The sequence below is a fragment of the Pectinophora gossypiella genome, chromosome 1 (assembly GCF_024362695.1).
Source record: "Pectinophora gossypiella chromosome 1, ilPecGoss1.1, whole genome shotgun sequence".
In the NCBI taxonomy this organism is placed as follows: Eukaryota; Metazoa; Arthropoda; class Insecta; order Lepidoptera; family Gelechiidae; genus Pectinophora; species Pectinophora gossypiella.
The window spans coordinates 16,642,297-16,662,192 of record NC_065404.1 but is presented as its reverse complement, the minus strand read 5'-3'; the positions used below and the strand labels follow the sequence as shown (position 1 = coordinate 16,662,192).

Here is a 19,896-nt window from a genome sequence, read left to right as displayed (position 1 = left end):
CGTATGGGCATAGTTCCCTTTGCCTTGCCCTTCGGGGAAAACAAAAACAAATAAATGGTGCACTCCAGCGCCCTCTTGTCAATGAGATTCACGCGCCAGACCCTTGGCATTGTATATAATAAGTTACTTGTTACTACAGTTTGTTGGCCTTTAGGTTTTTGTCCGACAGAATCGACACCTAAACTTAAACAAACATATTTGGTGTCCGTTTGGTTGGCAGCTTCACTGTAGCATCCATGGTTTCTTAGATTCCTTTAGTGACTTTCTCTCGTGTGGTTTATGAGATCACTGACCAACCTCATTAATCCTGGCGTCAGGGTTACAATTGAGCCGCCAAAGGCCCCTGACGTGACTCAAGCAACGACTATATACTTTCAAGTAAATAGTAGCCTGTACAGAGCGATTAACGTGCTCTCCGACGCACGGATTATCTTACTTTTCGACAACCGGGTGATCAGCCTGCAATGCCCTAACCAAACTAGGTCATAATACTGTCAAGAGGTATTCGACCATTCTTACTATAAAGACACTATTATGTTCATAATTAAATCAATCTCACATCGGTTATAAAAGGTAAAGTATTTAAAGAAAATACACTATAAATATTGCACTGATGCTCTATATGATTACAAAAGGTATTCTAAATACTGGACACTGTCGGATCAAGTACAAATGGGGGGTTAACCTTTAGTCTGTGGCAGCGCTGTCAAAAAATTACCCCCCTGTCTGTGGAAGCCATTCCAAAATTTTTACGAGTTTCGCCAGCATTCAGTTTATGATGTAAATTTCACTTTTTGTGCATGGAACGTTATAATAAAGCGATTGATTACTAAAGCTAGATATATTTCCTTGTTTATGAACAATAACACAAGCCTCGAAATTACTTGTAAATAAAATACGAGCTGCTTGAATACGAAGTTTGATCAAAAATTCACTTGCACCAATAATATGCAGTCAATTATTGTTTGTGCCAAAAGTCATAGTCAAAATCAAAGGATATGACCATAAACTAGAAAAATAGAGCTTTGTAAAGACATATCACACTACATACTTATATCGCTTTATATTGATCAATTTTATGAAAACAATATGACAAAAAATTTTGGAATGGCAAAAAAATCGCTCAATAATATCTGCGCTTGTGTGAGTGTATTTCGTCATTCAGTTGTCTGTGTATGATAAGGATCCTGACTCGGTTCTTGAACAGTCGTCTGTGTATGATACGGATCCTGACTTGGTTGTTGAACAGTCGTCTGTGTATGATACGGATCCTGACTCGTTTGTTGAACGGTAGTCTGTGTATGATTAGGATCCTGACACATATATAGGATGTTTTATTTTTGTTCAGGTAAGGTGTGAAAATGAAATATGTCTAATAGGTATTTTTTTTTATTATTTAGATTTCACTTTAGTTAGATTGAGAGATAATATCTACATGTTAATCATTTATTCATATACAATCAAAAACAACTGTTCTTATTATGGTTTATATGACCAAAATATTATTCTTATAAGAGCCGTATTATGACTAATAAGGGTGCAGTGATCCTTGTGGCGTCGCCTGGACGAGCATCGCAAAGATAAGAGGCCGTGAAGTTGACGGAGCTGAAGGATTTGTTAAATCCATTTTATCTAAAAAAAAAAACAAAAAGTTAGTAAAAGATCATCCTGTAAGTTGTATTTCAGAAATAACGGCTTTGCCATAGTAAATTTGAAAACATGTGTACGTACACAGTGTCGGCCATTTTTACTTGCGTGTGTGTGTGTGCATTTTTTAGTAATGGTTTCAATAATTTACGTTTTGGTAAATATTTATGAATTATTCATACAAAGCAATTTGATATTCAGAATCTCCATAAAATTTCCTTCAAAATAATATAAAATATGATGTATATAAACAAGGCGTAAGTTTAGAATAACTCAAAGAAAAACACGAAAAGTTATTTGAGATCTGTAGGGTACTTTTGAACTAATATAATTCGTAAGTGAATCACTTTGAGAACTTATAATTTATAAAAATTGACACTACAATACATATAAAATAATAAAATTGAACATTTACTTACCTTTTTTAACAATTTTCAGCTTATTTTTCACTTTTAGTATTCACTTTTGGTAGTTGAAGTATCACTGGTCGAGACGGAATTTCAACCGATTTTTTTAGCGGAACTATTGAACATTTCATCCGAATGATGATTGTCTATGATAGATCATTTATTCAATTTTGTTCAAAACACAACATTAAACCTTTTGCGATAGAATTAAAGTGGATAATTACGTAAAAATAGGTACCAGTCCTATGGGTCAGGATCCTAATCACACACATACGAGAGGGGTAGTCAGGATCCTTATCACACACAGATCAAAGGTTAAAAAAGCCACATTCAAGCAATGAGGATAGAATCTTGCATATTTCTCCCATCAGGTGTCGCTACTGTTGAGTGTCCTTGACTTTTGACAGTTCCCTGTACTATTTGAGTAAAATAAACAAACAGATTCTTTTCGTTATATTTTACACTATAACCCTTTGTGCAGCGTTTAACTGCAAAATCATAGTATTATATGTATTTATTCTCTAAAGATCGCAAAGAAGAAAACTTAGAAAAACTTATTATTAATCAAAACTGTCTTTTTTCAACTAATGGCTTTTCTTTTCCGTAACTCATCCTTCAGTCGGCATACACTCCATGTTGTTCCACATTTCATAGCAATTTATCACGAATTTTAGCTGGACAGTATGGAGAACTGTCAAAATTTAGGAACAATCAACAGTGTTCTAGTTTTTATCCCCATTAAAAAAAAATGCAATTTGACATTAGCGCATATTCGATCGCGCGCATATAAAAGTACGCAATGTTAACAAATATCAAATAGCAATATTGCTTCTTTATATGACCTTTTTAACCCCCCAGTTCTTGGGTAAAATATTCCTATTTCACGAGAACTTCGGAACCTTGTATCTGTTATAAGATTCTGCTCCACAGGTGCCCTATGCTTGGAATTTGAAGTCTGGTTTGCTAACACCATTGCTGAAATGGAAATATAACTTTTTTAATAAAAATATAACTCTTCTCCTATCGTGTAGATCGTGAGGTGGATTACCAACCTCATCAACCCTGGTGTCAAGGTTATTATTCAGCCACCAAAGGCCCCTGACATGGCTCATGGATTACCTACTTAATCAGTAAGTAGTAACCGGGACCAACGGCTTATCGTGCCTTCCGCACGGATCATCTTTCGGACAATCAGGTGATCAGCCTGTAATGTCCTAACCAAACTGGGGATCACAAAGTAATTTTCGTGTTATGTCCCCATCGGGATTCGAACCCAGGACCTCCAGATCGTGAGCCCAACGCTAATAATTAATAGGATAGTTGACAAGTATCGAAGGAATCACATAATTCTTAGCTTCATCAAATCATGTGATCCGATCACTGCCAACGAATCATCTACAGAGTGTTAGTGACACAGTAAAGAATACTGAGGGGGATGATTCAGACCATGATTTGTAGTTTATAACAAGTGGAATTTCCTCTCGGAAAATTCGTAAAAATTTTAGAGCGTAGTTGAACAAAACATCGTAACAAAATGCGCGTTAGGGCCTCTCCAACCTTTTTCTTCTATTCCGTGAGTTGGCGTCCCAGTTACCTGAGCTGCGCCACGTGTCCGGGCGAGGGCTGCACGAGCGGCGCCAGGCGCTCCGTGAACCGCGCCAGGTTGCGCTCCAGCTCGCGCTGGTACTCGCGCTGGTCACTGCCGATCAGGTTCTTGTTCTTCTTCAGCGCGTCTTGGCACCTGTACAGATTAGGTTACGTTGGTGTCGGGTTCTTCGTTAAGCAATAAATCAATTCAAATAACATTCATTCGTGTTAATTGTACATAATTTATTTTATTTTGAGTTTTGTTTATTTGTTTGAGTTTGATTTAATTTTATTTTTGCTTTGTTTGATATTTTTTGTTCTGTAACTGTTTTGTTTTGTATACTTATAAGTATTCATATACTAATAAGTACAATTTGACATTTGCGCATTGCGCACATAACATTTTGTGCACAATGCAAATAAAAGTCAAATAGCAATATTGGTTTGTTACATGAATTGTTTCAATGTGGTCATTTTAACCCCCCAGGAATGAAACCTTCCGTCTTGCATCTCTACTGATGGTAAGCTACAAATACGAATCCTGGCTAGGCCTCATAACCACTGAATTCGATGCCCCCTATTACATGGAGCTTAAACATAGCTGGCGAGGAGTGGGTGTATATACCCTGTATAAATATAGTAATTATACCCTGAAATTATACCATGTATAATTATACCATGTATAATTTCTGGTCCTATAGTACACTGGCTTGCTTCTCAAACTATGTCCCAATTCGGCTCGTTTGACCACAATCTCACCTGATGGTAAGTTGCGATGTGGTCTAGGATGGATCTACGCTTACCTAGCAAATACCTATTTACTCAAGATAGGATAAGATTCTTTATTTGCCATAAATGCAGTGTGACAGATGTTACAAAAAAAAATAGTTTACCGTGCATTTAAATTACATAAATCATGCAAAATTTACAATAGCCTTGAAGGCAGACAGTTTCAGTCCTTTGCTGTTGGCATCAAAAAGGAAGAGGCAAAACTTTTAGTGCGGATTGGTGGTATAACTATCGTGGCCATATCATAGAATTGATCATTTCATGAAATGATCGACCATTTCATGAAATGGTCGTATTTCATGAAATAGAACAACATTCGTTGGCCACATCATGATGTGGTTTGGCCAGATCAATGAACACAAAACGTTTAACGATATGACCAACTAAATGCATGATTACTTCATGATATGGCCAAACGTTAGCGATCATATCGTAAAATAGTAACATTATCCACCGGTACTGGCGCTGGTGTCGCTTTGTTTATGTTTTGCATAATGGCGGCGGACAATAATTATTCTTGTGTGAACGCGAATAATACGAATAATAATGAGCAAATACAAGATAAAAGTGCATTGAAGCAATGTTTTGACACTAAGGTGAAAAGAAAAACTCGTATTAACAGTAGACAGCAACTTTATTTTTATTTTTAGGTTATATGGCAAATAATGAAGGTCGAGTGACCACGCTACGTAAATCAATGGACTATTATTGGATTTCAAAATATGATATAATTAAAACTGCGAATGAAGAGATATTAATTTTAAAAAAGAAAAATATAGACGATCCTACTGTCCGTAAAGTTTCTTTTTTTGACGTGACTTATTGTAGATGTGCCGCAGATGGCATTAACTACTTGAAACAGGATTCTATTAAAACGCATAAATGTTTTTGTCATAATTTAAATTATCATAATCCTTTTTTTTATAATTTTTAAAAGGCATAACAGTAGGTTAGGGTGCGGCGGGGGTGGCCCTTGGGCCACCCCTACGCCGCCAGTATGTTTATCTTACACACGAAAAGTATACTGAATGATGACCAATGGCATGAAATAGTGTCAAAAAATATGACGACGACTTCAAAGCGAGATGCAGTTACGGCGTATATGTCAACTACATCAACACTCCGTTAATCGAAAATGACTTTTTAATTGACTTTTAAACATTTTTGTACTTTGTACTAGAGTAATACATTATTTCCTACCTTATTTCGCGTTTTTATTACACCACTTATCATGGACACCCTACATTAATGATATGGCCAAACGTGGATGGAAATATCATTAAACGCTGACGTTTAAACGATATGGTCAGTTGAAGTTGGCCATTTCATGAAATACGACCATTTCATGAAATGGTCGATCATTTCATGAAATGGTCAATTCTATGATCTGGCCACGACATAACCACAACATACGGATGAAATGCCTGCCGATGTATACTTGTCCGTAGATGGAATGGAGTACATCCATTGCAAGATGAACTAAGTACCCACGTCTCACCGACCTTTCTGTTAGACCAACATACCATATCGCCGTCTATACGGGCGAGCCAACTGTGTTAGTGAAAACTGCATCATCATCATCACCAGCTCATTAACGTCCCCACTGCTGGGGCACGGGCCTTCCCTATGGATAGATAGGGAGATTGGGCCTTAAACCACCACGCGGGCCCAGTGCAGATTGGTGGTTATTAACGACTGCTAATGTAGCCGGGACCAACGGCTTAACGTGCCTTCTGAAGCACGGAGGAGCTTGAGATGAAAACTTTTTTTTTGTGGTCATCCATTCTATGATCGGCCTAGTGAAAACTGCATTTAAGACAAATTAATAACTGGTGTGCTATCAAAGAAAAATATAGTTTTAAACAGCCTGTTGACTAGAAGGTAATTATTTTCCACTAAAGCATTTAATATTTGAAAAACAACTCACTTTTTAGAGAAGTCCTTGAACGCCAATCGTAGTTTATTGGTGAGACGCGTCGGCGGCTGCGTACCCTCCGCCACTGGAGCCAGGAACACCTGCACATTTAATAAAACTGTAGACAGTCACTACACAACTCACAGAAGTGACTGCCTATTGCCATAGAATAAAAAATCACTACGTATATAACGGTAACTCTACGCCCCGCACTAAATAACGGGCGTTGACCTAACCCCTTCTGGGTCTTTAGCCTTAAATGGCCGTCAGCTGAGGAGTAAGGGAAACAGCGCGCGGACATCTGTCTCACTCGCACTTACGCGTTAGGAGGCACTCGGTAAGAATTTCATTTTTTTATGGAGTGTCCATGGTTTGTATGTTTACTCTTTATTCTATGACACAAACTAGTCCTATAAACTATAAATACATATTTGCGCAAGCCGTGTGATGTCAAAATAAAAGAAAAATATTAAAAAAATAAACATTCTTGATAAGGCAAACCTGAGCTAACTCCAACGGTCCCTGATTGACTGTGGTCCCTATGCAACCCTGTACGACCATCTGTAGCATCTTGGGGTCGGCGGGCTCTTGACTCGTCGCCGCTGCCAACTCGTTTATCTGAATAAAAAAAGATGAGGAAGTGGTGGGTGATTTAGTATTGTACAGAAGTAAGTTGACAGCACACGTCACTTCACTTCACTTTTTAATATTTTAATATTTATGGCTGCCTAGGCAGCATGGTCTTATGATCTTAGCCTGACCCACTAATGGGCAAAAGAAAAAAAAATATGGCTGCATCGTTTAGAAACGATGATTCTGCCAACGTCAAGGTACCTAAGAAAAAAAAACAGTAAAAACATAAAAACAATAGTCGGTAGGTACATTTAAATTATATTGAAGACTGTTAAGTGAGTAGTCCAGAAGTTCCCTAAAAATAAAGACAACACGATTGTTAATTAACTTCACCCTACAGCACACGTCAAAAGAGATGCATATCGGCGGGATGACGTCAACTCAATTCTGTGGAGTTGTAAAATTTTGAGAGGGTTTAAATTTCGGCGTACAATTGACTTGTGTTGTATAAATTTTATGCCTGAAGATTACCCGTACCCTTTCTTTTCGGCGGATAAGAAAATGACAGGTATAACTTAGAGTAAAATTAGGATATGTTTGCAGTGGCAATCAGGCAGTGGGAATCAGGGCTATTGTGGCGTTTTCTTTCAAGGTCACCTTTCATCAATTGTCAAAAACTTACCTTCTTCTGTATGTCTTCAATGGCGACTTCTATCGGCGAAAGAATTATCTGCGTTCTCTGAACCACCTGAAAGAGTTACATAATTAATTAGACTAGCTTTTATTTCTAGGTTACCACTTTCAACATACATACATAACATTAACAGCCTCTATAGGATGTTAGTGACATCGTAACGAAAACTTTGAGGAATGATTCAGACCATAATTATGAGTTGATATCAAGTAAAATTTTCCGTCGCAAAAGTATGAAACTGAAAATATTAAAAGACACTAAAATTTTGATAAAATTTCCGACAGGAAAATCCACTTGATATCAACTCAGAATCATGGTCTGAATGGTCCCCGTCAGTATTCGTTACGATGTCACTAACACTCTGTATACGTCCCACTGCTAGACACAGGCCTCTCCTCAATCAACCGGAGGGGGTATGGAGCATTCTCGCCACCACTCTGCTCCTGGAGGCGTTTTACGGCTAACAGCCGGGACCAACGACTTGACGTGCCCTCCGAAGCACGCAATCATCTTACTTTTTCAGACAATCAGGTGATTCAAGCCTGAAAAGTCCTTACCAAACAAAGGACAGTCTCACAAGTGATTCGGAAAATGTCCCCATCGGGAATCGAACCCGGACCTCCAGATCGTGAGCCTAACGCTCTAACCATCAGACCACGGAGGCTGTTGTGACCATGGTGGCATAGTGGGCCCCAAATCCCCATACCCATAGTGAGGTGGCGTAGGCTACCTGTATCCTTGTCTTGACGTATGGGAAGTGGTGGGCGGTGGTGAGGATGGTTTTCCGCTTGCACTGGTCGGCGATGTCGCCGTGGGCGCGCCCGTCCAGGGTGAACGGGGTCGCGTACATGAACCGCTCTGGGGGACACCACAGTTTACAAAATCAGAATCATCTGGTCGACGTAATTATCATGGACCAAGAAGAGCTTACATGGAACAGATTAAAGATATAAGAGAGGTTAACGTCGTGTCTTATAGGGAAATCAAGGAATTGGCCTTTGATAGACTGGAATGGAAATGCTACACCGACAAGAGCGTGGCTCTTAAATTGACGACATGATGAATTATCATGGATAAACTTACAAACAGAAAATTAAATCGAAATAATCTGACTCGGACAGGACTTGAACACTCAGCTTAGGGAGTTAAAAAGGCCACATTAAAACAATTCGTATTTGACATTCTTTGAAATTGCGGTTACTTTCATATGCGCAAATGTCAAATTGCAAAATTGCTTTGAAATAAATTAGATAGTGTGTCCACTGAACCCTTAAATCAAAGTACATAATAACGGGTTCTTACCGCGTTTAAATGGGGATATGAGACTCCCGATATTTCGACACTGTTGCAAGTGCCATGATCACGGGATGACTGATATCGGGAGTCTCATATCCCCATTTAAACGCGGTAAGAACCCGTTATTATGTGCTTTAATTATGATAATAACCGCGTAAACTTAAAACAATGTACTGAAATCAGTACCAATGCCAGAAGATTCTGCAAGTTTTGCAGTTAACACCATGTAATTTTAAGTTATACCTGTCATTTTCTTATCCGCTGAAAAGGAAAAGGACAGATGATCGACAGGCACAAAATTTATGGAACACCCGTCAATGCTAAACAGAAATGTATACAACCCTCCCAAAATTTTACGTTGGCCAACCCGACAGAATTAAGCGATATATCAGCGAGATGCCTATTTGAATCGCCCAGGTTTATTCATTCATTCATTTCAAAATTAACAGCTGTCAATCGGCCGTCCCTTTCCTTTTCGGCGGAGAAGAAAATAACAGATATAATTTAAAAAATAAATTAAAAATTTAACCCCCCCCCCCCCCACCAAAACTCAATTATTATGACAAAAGGTTAAAAATGCTAAACCCTATATATAAAAAGCAAAAAATAACTTATCCTACATATGCTTGCAAGCAAACTGAGCGTGTAACATTCCTATCACACTTAACAAACGACCTGAAGACCTGAACCAATTTCCACGAAACATAGCTAAAAAAACTCTAGACTGATATACCTTTCAAAAAAAAAACCGCAATAAAATCGGATCGGGTAATAAAATCTTCCGTTTGGGAGCTACGATGCCACAGACAGACACATTTACACAGACACTGTGTAGTACACACTAAAATTTATTTTATTATGGCAACACCGAATTCTATTCTTTCTTCTACCCTTTGACCATCATGGCGATGGGTGTTGCATTTTTCCACGTTTTGTAAAATTTAATTAATACAGTCCATTCTAAATATTCAAGCATGTGTTTTTATTCATATATAACACCAGCGACGCACAGACACGTCAAACTTATACCACCCCGTTTTTGCGTCGGGGGTTAAAAATAAAATTAGGAGATGTCTGCAGGGCTATTGTATTCAATATAGGCTACTTGACAACTTAGTCAAATAATATACTTTTTACGAAACGTCAAAACGAAAGTTTTCTTTGGAGTTTGTATGGAAATACTGTCCTGTGACGTCATCAATCGTACTCATTGTTACATATTTCATAAATCAAATTCGAAAATAAGTTGAAAAGTTAAATGAGGTTGATTTTTGGTAATTTTAGACTGGCATAATAATAGCAATAGTAATTTTATCATTTATCTTTGGAGAACTTAAGTGAGTATACTAACTGATGTTGTAATTTCTCTCGTAGTGCGTGACGCGCTTGCGCAGCTCGTGCGGCTCGAAGTATGGCTCGACGTATGTGATCTGTATGTACGCCTTGTCCGGGTCCAGGGTGCTCACGTCCACTATGTTGGAGTCCTTGATGATCACCACGTTCTCCACGCCGAAACGCTGGCCGTAGAAGTTCTGTGGGAAGGTAAATTCAAATTCAAAAATGTCTTTATTCAGTAGGTAACATAATTACACTTGGAATCGTCAACTTTTACATAACGAACGTCTCATCCGCCTAAAACTACTGCAGCTTCTCACAACCTGATATCTGTATAGTATAAAGAAGCTGCAAAAAAAACCTCGGCAGAGGGCCCTAGATGTTCTTTAAAAAAATAAATAAACAAAATATTGTTATACAATTGAGTAATTTAGCTACCTAATATCAGTTCTCAGACAGTTAATTCCATGCATTCATATCTTCTAAATAATCACTAACTTTATAATAACCTTTTTTGTAATGTTTTTGTTTAACTACTGTCTTAAAACAGTTGAAAGGCAAATTCTGAATGTCAATGGAAATCTTATTGTAAAAACGTATACATTGTGTTGGCAACATCGTCGATAATCGATAGTTGGCGCAAAATAACAAGGTGTCAAGCCAGAAAATATCCCCACCTTCTCACCCGTCAAAGTTGTTTACGACGTATGATAAAAAGGGGCGAAGGCGGTAAAACGAGTTCAGTTATTCATTCGAATTATTACGTGCTCAGAGCAGTGACTGTGTGATTACTTGTGCTAAGTGCTTTGTGTAACGGAAATTATTGTTGTGCCCATTTGAACTATAGTTATTCCCAACAATTGCCCCTTAAAAGATTTAGTGGTCCTCAATTCTAAGATCTGGCCACGACATATGCATAATCCTCCATACTGACCTCAAGCCGGCTGAATATCTCGGGCAGCTTGGTGAGCGCGTGTTCCTTGTACACGAACTCCTCGCCGTCGAGGTCCCCGAAGCGGCCGCCATAGAACGACACGCGGAAGTACGTCCCGAACACGCGCTTGCCGTGCAGCTGCTCGACGCGGGTGAACGCTTCGTTTAGTTTGCTGTTGACGGAGATTTTGTACATGTTAAGAGCAAATTCAAAATTCAAAAATATCTTTATTCAGTATGTTGCGAACTCTTCGCAGGTTTTATAATCTTTTTATGTTTTTTATACATACATACATAAACTCACGCCCGTAATCCCTAATGGGGTGGGCAGAGCCACAAGTAATCAAAGACAACTTGCAGCCACTGTTGATACGAAGTCCAAAGATGGATATGATGAACCTTATGGTGATAAGGGATCAGCCTATCGCCCATAACATTAGTCCATCATGTTAGAGGACACAATCCCTCTGTCGGTTTTTACGACTACGGTTTTTTATGTTTTTTATATTTATTCTTTTTTGACGTTTTGTATGTTGGTTTTGTTTTCTTCTTGTGTCGTTTGCTTTTTTGGTGACTGGTGAAAATATATTAAATACCTCTCAAAGCTAAGTATTTGTTATTCCTTCATTTCATTTAGGTATACAGTCCACTTCATATTCATCAGCTACCACCGTAGCTCACACAGTAGGTAACATAGTTACACTTTGAATCGTCAATTTTTACACAACGAACGTCTCATCCGCCTCAAACTACTGCAGCTTCTCACAACATGTATAGCCGGGGAAAAGAAGCTGCAAGAAAAACCTCGGCACAGGGCCCTAGACGTTCTTTAAAAAAAAAAAAAAAACATTGCAAACACGTTTGGACGCTTGCCGGAGGGACTGGCCGGAGCACGCACAGGACCGCGAAAAATGGAAAGAGGAAGGGCAGGTCTTTGCCCAACAGTGGGATCTTGTAGTATGTATAAAAGTAATTGCTTTAATGTAGCCTTTTTAAGGTGATTCGTTCCAGTCAGCTAGGTAACGTTGCGTCAGCAGATACACTGTAATCTGCACCAGTACAAATGTAGAATTTACCGAAATTGAGGGTCTAAAATACGGTACTTGCCGTATTCAAACCTAAAATTTTTGTAAAGGTTGATCACCTGATTGTCCGAAAGATGATCCGTGCGGAAGGCACGATAAGCCATTGGTCTCGGTTACTACTTACTGATGTAAGTATGTAGTCGTTACATGAGTCATGACACCAGGGTTGATGAGGTTGGTAATCGACCACACAAACCACGCGATAGAAGAAGAGTCAATATTAAAATCATTGGTATTCTTATTGTAGTTTACAACAAAGAGTTTTAACTACAACTTCCCTCGTGTGTGGAGTTACCTGTGTATGTTGGCGAGCTTCTTGTAGTCACGGTGCTCTTCGGCTATGGGTATCAGCACCTTGTACACCTCGTTGACCGTCTCATACATGCCAGCTGTCATCAACTCGCTGGCCGCGTGCTCCAGTAGCGCCTGCACAAGGTGACATTATAGACGAGACTCCTCAAAGGTTGCAGAGCCGGAGATGGGAGCCATCAGTACGGCAATGCACAACGGAAGGGGCAAGGAAACCCGAATTGCCGAGTAATGCGTTTCGGAGGTATTACCTACCCTGTATAGGGCTGGTTTTCCCTTCGCTGGTCGGAAGGTAAGATAGGTAGTCGCTTCTATAAACCGCTCCGTGCTTCGGAAGGCACGTTAAACCGTTGGTTTGGTTACTTACTGATGTAAGTGTGTAGTCGTTACACGGGCCATGTCAGGGGTCTCTGGCGGCTCAATAATAACCTTGACACCAGTCAGGGGCCTCTGGCGGCTCAATAATAACCCTGACACCAGGGTTGATGAGGTTGGTATTCCGCCTCACAACTTACACGATAAGAAGAGAAGATAAGAAGGAGCTTCTATAAAAATAGGATATGTCAAGTCTTCAGAATAGGTAAGTGGACTCTGTGAATAACGGAATGACGCTGTGAAAGTCTCAATATATGAGTCAAATTTGACACGTGTATGTGAAATAGCTTTTTAATTATGAGGGGGTCAAAAGTGACTCCAAATGGTTCGTGTAATATTACACACGGTGTTGCTCGCCAGTTCTGTTATTTGAACTTGGCTTGGCATTACTAGATATATTCGGCGGGTGTGGGCCGTACGATCACGAGTACTAATATGAATACACTTTGACACCATGTCACATTACCTTGTTTGGCAAATTAAGCCGTAAGTCTCATTATATGTCAAATATGATGGTGCGACAGGGTTCTACAGTGGGTACACGATGTAGCTCATGATGCACCTGCAGCTCGAGGTGCGTGAGGCGCTGCAGCAGCAGCTGAGTGTGGGCTGTACCTGCAGCTCGAGGTGCGTGAGGTGGTGGTGCAGCGTGTCGGCGCAGCTCTCGTCCAGCGCGTTGTGCGTGACGCGCTGCAGCAGCTGCGCCCCGCGGCCCGCCGCGCACAGCTGCTCGGCCACCAGCGCCGCGCCGTGGCACAGGCACATGCCCGCCTCCGTGTGGTTGGAGCGCTGCGGACGGACCATCAACACGACGTCAACAACCATCTTCACCATCCAAACCCCCAACGTAATTATCGTAGATAAACTTGTCGCAAGTATTTTTTTCTGAATCTACGCTATATATAGTGTTATTGGCAGACGAAAATTTGTCTATCTAGACACCATGGTATAAGAACCAGGTATGCTGATGAGCAATAAGGCCGCCTGTTGTGCTTTTCTGTATATGCTGTCCTTATCTCTGTATTTTGTGTCCATTGTGCTCAATAAAGTATTTTATCTATCTATCTATCTATGCTCAAAAGTGACAGTTAACATTTCAAGGTTAGCCCAGCTGACATTATCGCGCCCTGCGTTGCCATTTCGTAAAAACTAATTTACCCACGACCAATATTTTTATATTTACTCTGCAAGGAACTTCTGAACTTTTAGTAAAAGATTTACTTCCAATTTTAATGGTTTTTATATATGTGACAAGTAATAGTAATTAAATACATTAGTCAGTAATTCATTTGCATTTAATAATAAAATGTATGTCCTTGGAATGTTGGAGATACCAATTTAATGGTAACACTTATGTCCTCAATGGGCGAGCAATGGTAGCTTGTCATAGGATGGAGCATACCTGGTTTTCTTGTACTATGTTAGAGACTATATTATTTTGAAATGCAATGTCAGTACTTAAATTTCTTACCGGTTTAGTATATTTTGGATAGTAAACTGTTTTCACATAAAAGTCATCATCATCAACAGCCTATATACGTCGTCGTGAATTGCTTCGATGTGGCCTTTTTAACCTACATGCATGCATAAACAGCCTATATATGTCCCACTGCTGGGCACAAGCCTCCCCTCAATAAACCGGAGGGGGTATGGTGCATACTCCACCACGCTGCTCCAATGCGGGTTGGTGGAGGTGTTTTTACGGCTAATGACTGGGACCAACGGCTTAACGTGCCCTCCGAAGCACGGAATCATCTTAGTTTTTCGGACAATCAGGTGATTCAAGCCTGAAAAGTCCTTACCAAACAAAGGACAGTCTCACAAAGTGATTTCGACAATGTCCCCATCGGGAATCGAACCCGGACCTCCAGATCGTGAGCCTAACGCTCTATCCACTAGACCACGGAGGCTGTTACATAAAAGTACATAATTATAAAAGTATGTATTGCGAAAGGGCCATTTTACCGAAAAGACATAATTTGCGTTCTACGACTATTTAAATAAAGTGATATTTGTGATATAAACCTCCTAACCTAATCATCCAATAGTTTTTACTAAGACCATTTTTAAATATTTTATTACAAGATAAGAATGCGATTTTTTACCTGTGAATAAAACACTGGCGGCCATGATTGAGCTTCGTGTGACGTCACATTTCACAAAATAAACAGAAACTATCTGTCAGGTTTCAAGATATACTGTTTGACAGTTTCTTTGTTTATTGTAATGTGACGTCTCTGGGCTAAATGTCACGTGACCAACCGTTAATAAGCCTTTTGGAAGCCACGATTGTTTGTAATAAATTACTTTTTATAAGTTAATTACTCAATTGTATAAGTTTAGTATATTTCTATCTAATATATTTTTTTAAAGAACATATCTATCTAGTATGTTTTTTTAAAAGAACGTCTAGGGCAGCTTTTTTTCCTCGGTTTTAAAGTGTAAATATGTTACCTACTGAATAAAGATATTTATGAATTTGAAATTTGAACGGACTATTTTAATACACTACTCCTTCATATTCACTATGTTTACTCACCTCCATATGTTTCTGCGCCATGTTGTTGAGCCAGGTGAGCCTGAGGTCGGGGCTGTGCTGGTAGCCGCGCGCGATGCGGTGCATCAGGTCGAGCAGCATCTCCGGGTCTTCTTGGAACTCCTTCATCTTCACCGTGTCGGAGAGGATCATGTGCAGGTTGAATACCAGGTCTTTTACCTGTGAATTGTTAATAGGGTAAAATTCGTTATAAAAAAAACCATCCTGACGCCAGTTCGTTTCAGCGTTCTTCTTCTTCTATCGTGTGACGGTTACTATTGAGCCGCCAAAGGCCCCTGACATGACTCATATAACGACTACGTACTTACATCAGTAAGTAATAACCGGGACCAACGGCTTAACGTGCCTTCCGAAGCACGGATCTTTTTACTTTTTGGACAATCAGGTGATCAGCCTGTAATGTCCTAACCAAACTAGGGATCACAAAGCGTTAAAGCGTTGTTTCAGCGTTAATTGCGCGCTTTTGGATACTTATTATTATTTTGTATCTTATTTCCATATTTCGGGCCTATGGAGTCCCGGAGCCGGGGTAGCCCAGTTGGTATAACGCATCTCTCATGTTTGGATCATAAATGATTATCACGTGCTGTGAAGGAAAATATCGTGAGGAAACTCACAGACCCGAGCAATGCATTTTCGGAGGTATGTTACCTAACCTGTATTAGGCTGGCTTTCCCTTCGCGGGTTGGAAGGTCAGACAGGCAGTCGCGCCTGTAAAATACCGGACCTGTCAAATCTTCAGGCTATTATTAGCAGCCATGTGTGTCCCACTGCAGGACAAATTCCTCTCTCCTTTTCTTCCACTCCTTCCTGTTCCCAGTCTTGTTTGTGTCACCGTTCCAGAAAACAATCCCCGTGGCCTTCCCCGACGTCTGACAGCATTAGGCGGAACCCACATTTACTTTGTAATTCAAGGCACCAGGGTTGGCGAGATTGGACTTCGACCTAAGATCTGCACAAGACAACAAGAGAAGAAGTAATATGAAATATGGTACTTGTTCTGGGAAGGACGTCCCCTGCAGCTCGGCGTCGTGCTCGGCGTACAGCAGCACGGTCTTGAGCGCGCGCCGCAGCGACTCCTCGCTGAACGTGGTGGACGTGCCCACAAGGGAGGACAGAGACATCGTCACTTGCATCTTGACGCGGCTGAAGTTCTGTAAACAACGGATTGGATGAGGAGAGTTTGGTGCTATAGAGCAGAAGGAATTTTAAAAATAGGGGCATAAACAAAGGGTGTACTTCCGAAGGGGTAGGCAGAGGTGTAAAGTGTATATGCAGGGTGTTAGTGACATCGTAACGAAAACTTTGAGGGATGATTCAGACCAGAATCACGACGGAAAATTCCACTTGATATTAACTCAGAATCATGGTCTGAATCATCTCCCTCAGTATTCGTTATGATGTCACCAACACCCTGTATACACATATACCCACTCCGAATCAGCTATGTTTAAGTCCCATGTAATATGGGGAGAAGTTTTTCTTGCAGTTACTTTTCCCCGGCTACACATGTCGTCAGAAGCTACAGTACTTTTAGGCGGATGAGACGTTCGACAAAAATATGTTTATGCTACTAAATGAACAAAGATACTTTTTGCGTTTAAGTTTATTATATTACATACATACATAAACTCACGCCTATTTCCCACCGGGGTAAGCAGAGACTATAGAATTCCATTTGCTTCGATCCTGACACACTTCTCTTGCCTCCTTCACACTCATCAATCGCTTCATACACGCACGCCGGTTCAGAGTAGATCGTATTGAACCTTTTCTAAGGACATCTCCAATTTGATCATCGTAAGTCCTTCTCGGTCTTCCTCTGCCAGCCCTACCATCAACTTTCGCTTTATATACCGCTTTTGCAATTCTATTATCCTTCATCCGCTCAACGTGTCCAAACCAACCTAACATTCCCTTCTCAATCCTAGTCACTATATCGTCTTTTACACCACATCTCTGTCTTATCACACTGTTTCTCACTCTATCACTCAACTTCACACCGCAGATGCTACTTACTTACTTACTTATTATATTAACCTAGGCCAAATCCTGAAAACCAAGTCATACTCACATTACCCAGCTGATAGTGCTGCCTCATGAGCGCGTACAGCGTGGCAGAAGCATGCGCCCGCGTAGTGGCGGCGGGCGCGGCGCAGTGCCGCAGCAGCACGCGGCAGATGCCTGACTCCTCGCCGCAGCACGACCAGCCCAGCTGGACATTAGGGGGGGACGTCAGTAAAGGGGATACGTCATTAAAGAGGAAACGTTATTATTGTAGACACGTCATTAAGGGGGCCACGTCATTAAGAGGGACGCGTTATTAAGGGGGAGACGTCATTAACCATTACACCACCCGGCCCTCCTCCTGTCCATGCGAAATTCTTTCGATCTATGTATTGTCATTAAGTCGATACCGGCACCATCTATCGAGAATATTGAGTACTAATATTTCTTAGACCGACAAGTCTACAGTTACATGTAGATTTCAACTTATCGTAAAGATGACACCAATATGAGGAGCTCGGTGGCGCAGTGGTAAACGCGCTCGGTCTGCGATTGTTGAAGTTAAGCAACTTTCGCAAAGGTCGGTCATAGGATGGGTGACCAAAAAAAAAAGTTTTCATATCGAGCTCCTCCGTGCTTCGGAAGGCACGCTAAGCCGTTGGTCCCGGTTGCATTAGCAGTCGTTAATAACCATCAATCCGCACTGGGCCCGCGTGATGGTTTAAGGCCCGATCTCCCTATCCATCTATAGGGAAGGCCCGTGCCCCAGCAGTGGGGACGTTAATGGGCTGATGATGATGATGATGATACCAATATTCTCATCCATCCGAGGCAAATATGCAATAAGAGATTCAAGAGTGCACTGGACTGCCCGTTTTAATTGGTGTTGTTTCTGGTCCCCTTAAAACGCTCGTCCCGGCTTAACAAGGGCTGCAGGTTCAAGTGTCGTCCGAGTCAGATATTTATTCCATTTATTTTTCTCTTTATCTCTCTTTTGTAATGCCTGTACAATCAACCATCTATCATCTGGGGGCTTAAAATGGCCACATCGAATCAATTCATCTAAGAAAGCAATATTGCTATTTGACGTTTGTTTGCATTGCGCACTTACTTTTATATTCGCAAATGTCAAATTGCAATATTGCTTTCTTAGATGAATTGCTTCGATATGGCCATTTTAACCCCCCTGAATAAAATATCGTCTAACGCACTGCGACTCGCCTCCACATCCTCACCTTAACAATGAGTGTCCTGACAGATGCGAACATGTGCTGGAGCACGGTGGTGCTCTGGTTCCGTTGCAGGGCTCGCAGCAACACCTGCAGCGCCGTATTGCAGATACTCTGCCCGTGCTCCTGGTTACTGCACGCCTGTGATTCAACATAACATGAGCTCATATCTATATCAGGAGCGGATCCAACTTTTATGTCGGGGGGTCACCAGGTCGCAGAAAACTTAAAATAAAACAGCCTATATACGTCCCACTGCTGGGCACAGGCCTCCCCTCAATCAACCGGAGGGGGAGCATACTCCACCACGCTGCTCCAATGCGGGTTGGTGGAGGTTTTTTTACGGCTAATGGCCGGGACCAACGGCTTAACGTGCCCTCCGAAGCACGGAATCATCTTACTTTTTCGGACAATCAGGTGATTCAAGCCTGAAAAGTCTACCAAACAAAGGACAGTCTCGCAAAGTGATTTCGGCAATGTCCCCATCGGGAATCGAACCCGGACCTTGAGATCGTGAGCCTAACGCTCTAACCACTAGATCACTAATAATAATAATAATAAGCCCGAATAAGATGTGTGTATGATGTGTTGTGGATTACCTGCACGATGGTCTCGAGCGCGTGCAGCAGGGTGAGCGCGACCTCGGCGGCCAGCAGGGCGGGCAGCGCGTCGGGCAGCCGCGCCGGCGAGGTGGGCGCGTCCCGCCCGCCGCCGCGGACCCAGTCCTTGCGCCAGCGCTCACGCTTGCCGCCGCCCACGTTAGATGCCCCTGTTCCAGCTTTACAGTTTTATAACGATACTAGATACTACTCGAAACTATAGGAGTTTCAAACAAACTTTGCCCCTTTTCACCCCCTTAGGGGATGAATTTGGAAAAGTCCTAGTGAGCATCTACATCTTAAAAGAAATCCTCATGCAAAATTTGAGCCTCCTAGCATTTGTAGTTTCCGAGATTTCGTGAGTAGTGAGGACCTTTCGCTTTTATATACAATCAAACACTTGCGCTGGTAAACTTGTTGTCAAAACGCGCGTTTTTAACTTCTCGATCAATATATATGAAAGGAAAACATCGCAAAAAAATCCAAATGTCCGAAAAATATCACCATCTATAAATATCACTAATTATTTATTATTTATTTATTTACATTTCGCGACTTT

The 19,896-nt window shown here is 41.0% G+C and overlaps 1 protein-coding gene across 2 annotated transcripts in view; it reads right to left on the bottom strand.

Annotated features, from left to right (window-relative positions):
• Positions 1 to 2,486: 2,486 nt before the first annotated feature.
• The window catches only part of LOC126369963 (dedicator of cytokinesis protein 7), a 51,045-nt gene continuing 33,635 nt past the window's right edge, over positions 2,487 to 19,896 (bottom strand). For both annotated transcript variants that reach the window (XM_050014574.1, XM_050014582.1), the window contains exons 26-40: positions 19,338 to 19,507; positions 18,745 to 18,879; positions 17,577 to 17,717; positions 16,498 to 16,656; positions 15,485 to 15,661; positions 13,561 to 13,734; positions 12,557 to 12,687; positions 11,178 to 11,349; positions 10,260 to 10,440; positions 8,343 to 8,470; positions 7,601 to 7,666; positions 6,847 to 6,963; positions 6,358 to 6,446; positions 3,649 to 3,795; positions 2,487 to 3,029 (exon numbers count right to left, since the gene is read on the bottom strand). In XM_050014574.1, coding sequence (XP_049870531.1) covers positions 2,990 to 3,029; positions 3,649 to 3,795; positions 6,358 to 6,446; positions 6,847 to 6,963; positions 7,601 to 7,666; positions 8,343 to 8,470; positions 10,260 to 10,440; positions 11,178 to 11,349; positions 12,557 to 12,687; positions 13,561 to 13,734; positions 15,485 to 15,661; positions 16,498 to 16,656; positions 17,577 to 17,717; positions 18,745 to 18,879; positions 19,338 to 19,507 — 2,027 coding nt within the window. In that variant the 3' untranslated portion in view covers positions 2,487 to 2,989. The remainder of the gene's footprint in view (positions 3,030 to 3,648; positions 3,796 to 6,357; positions 6,447 to 6,846; positions 6,964 to 7,600; positions 7,667 to 8,342; positions 8,471 to 10,259; positions 10,441 to 11,177; positions 11,350 to 12,556; positions 12,688 to 13,560; positions 13,735 to 15,484; positions 15,662 to 16,497; positions 16,657 to 17,576; positions 17,718 to 18,744; positions 18,880 to 19,337; positions 19,508 to 19,896) is intronic.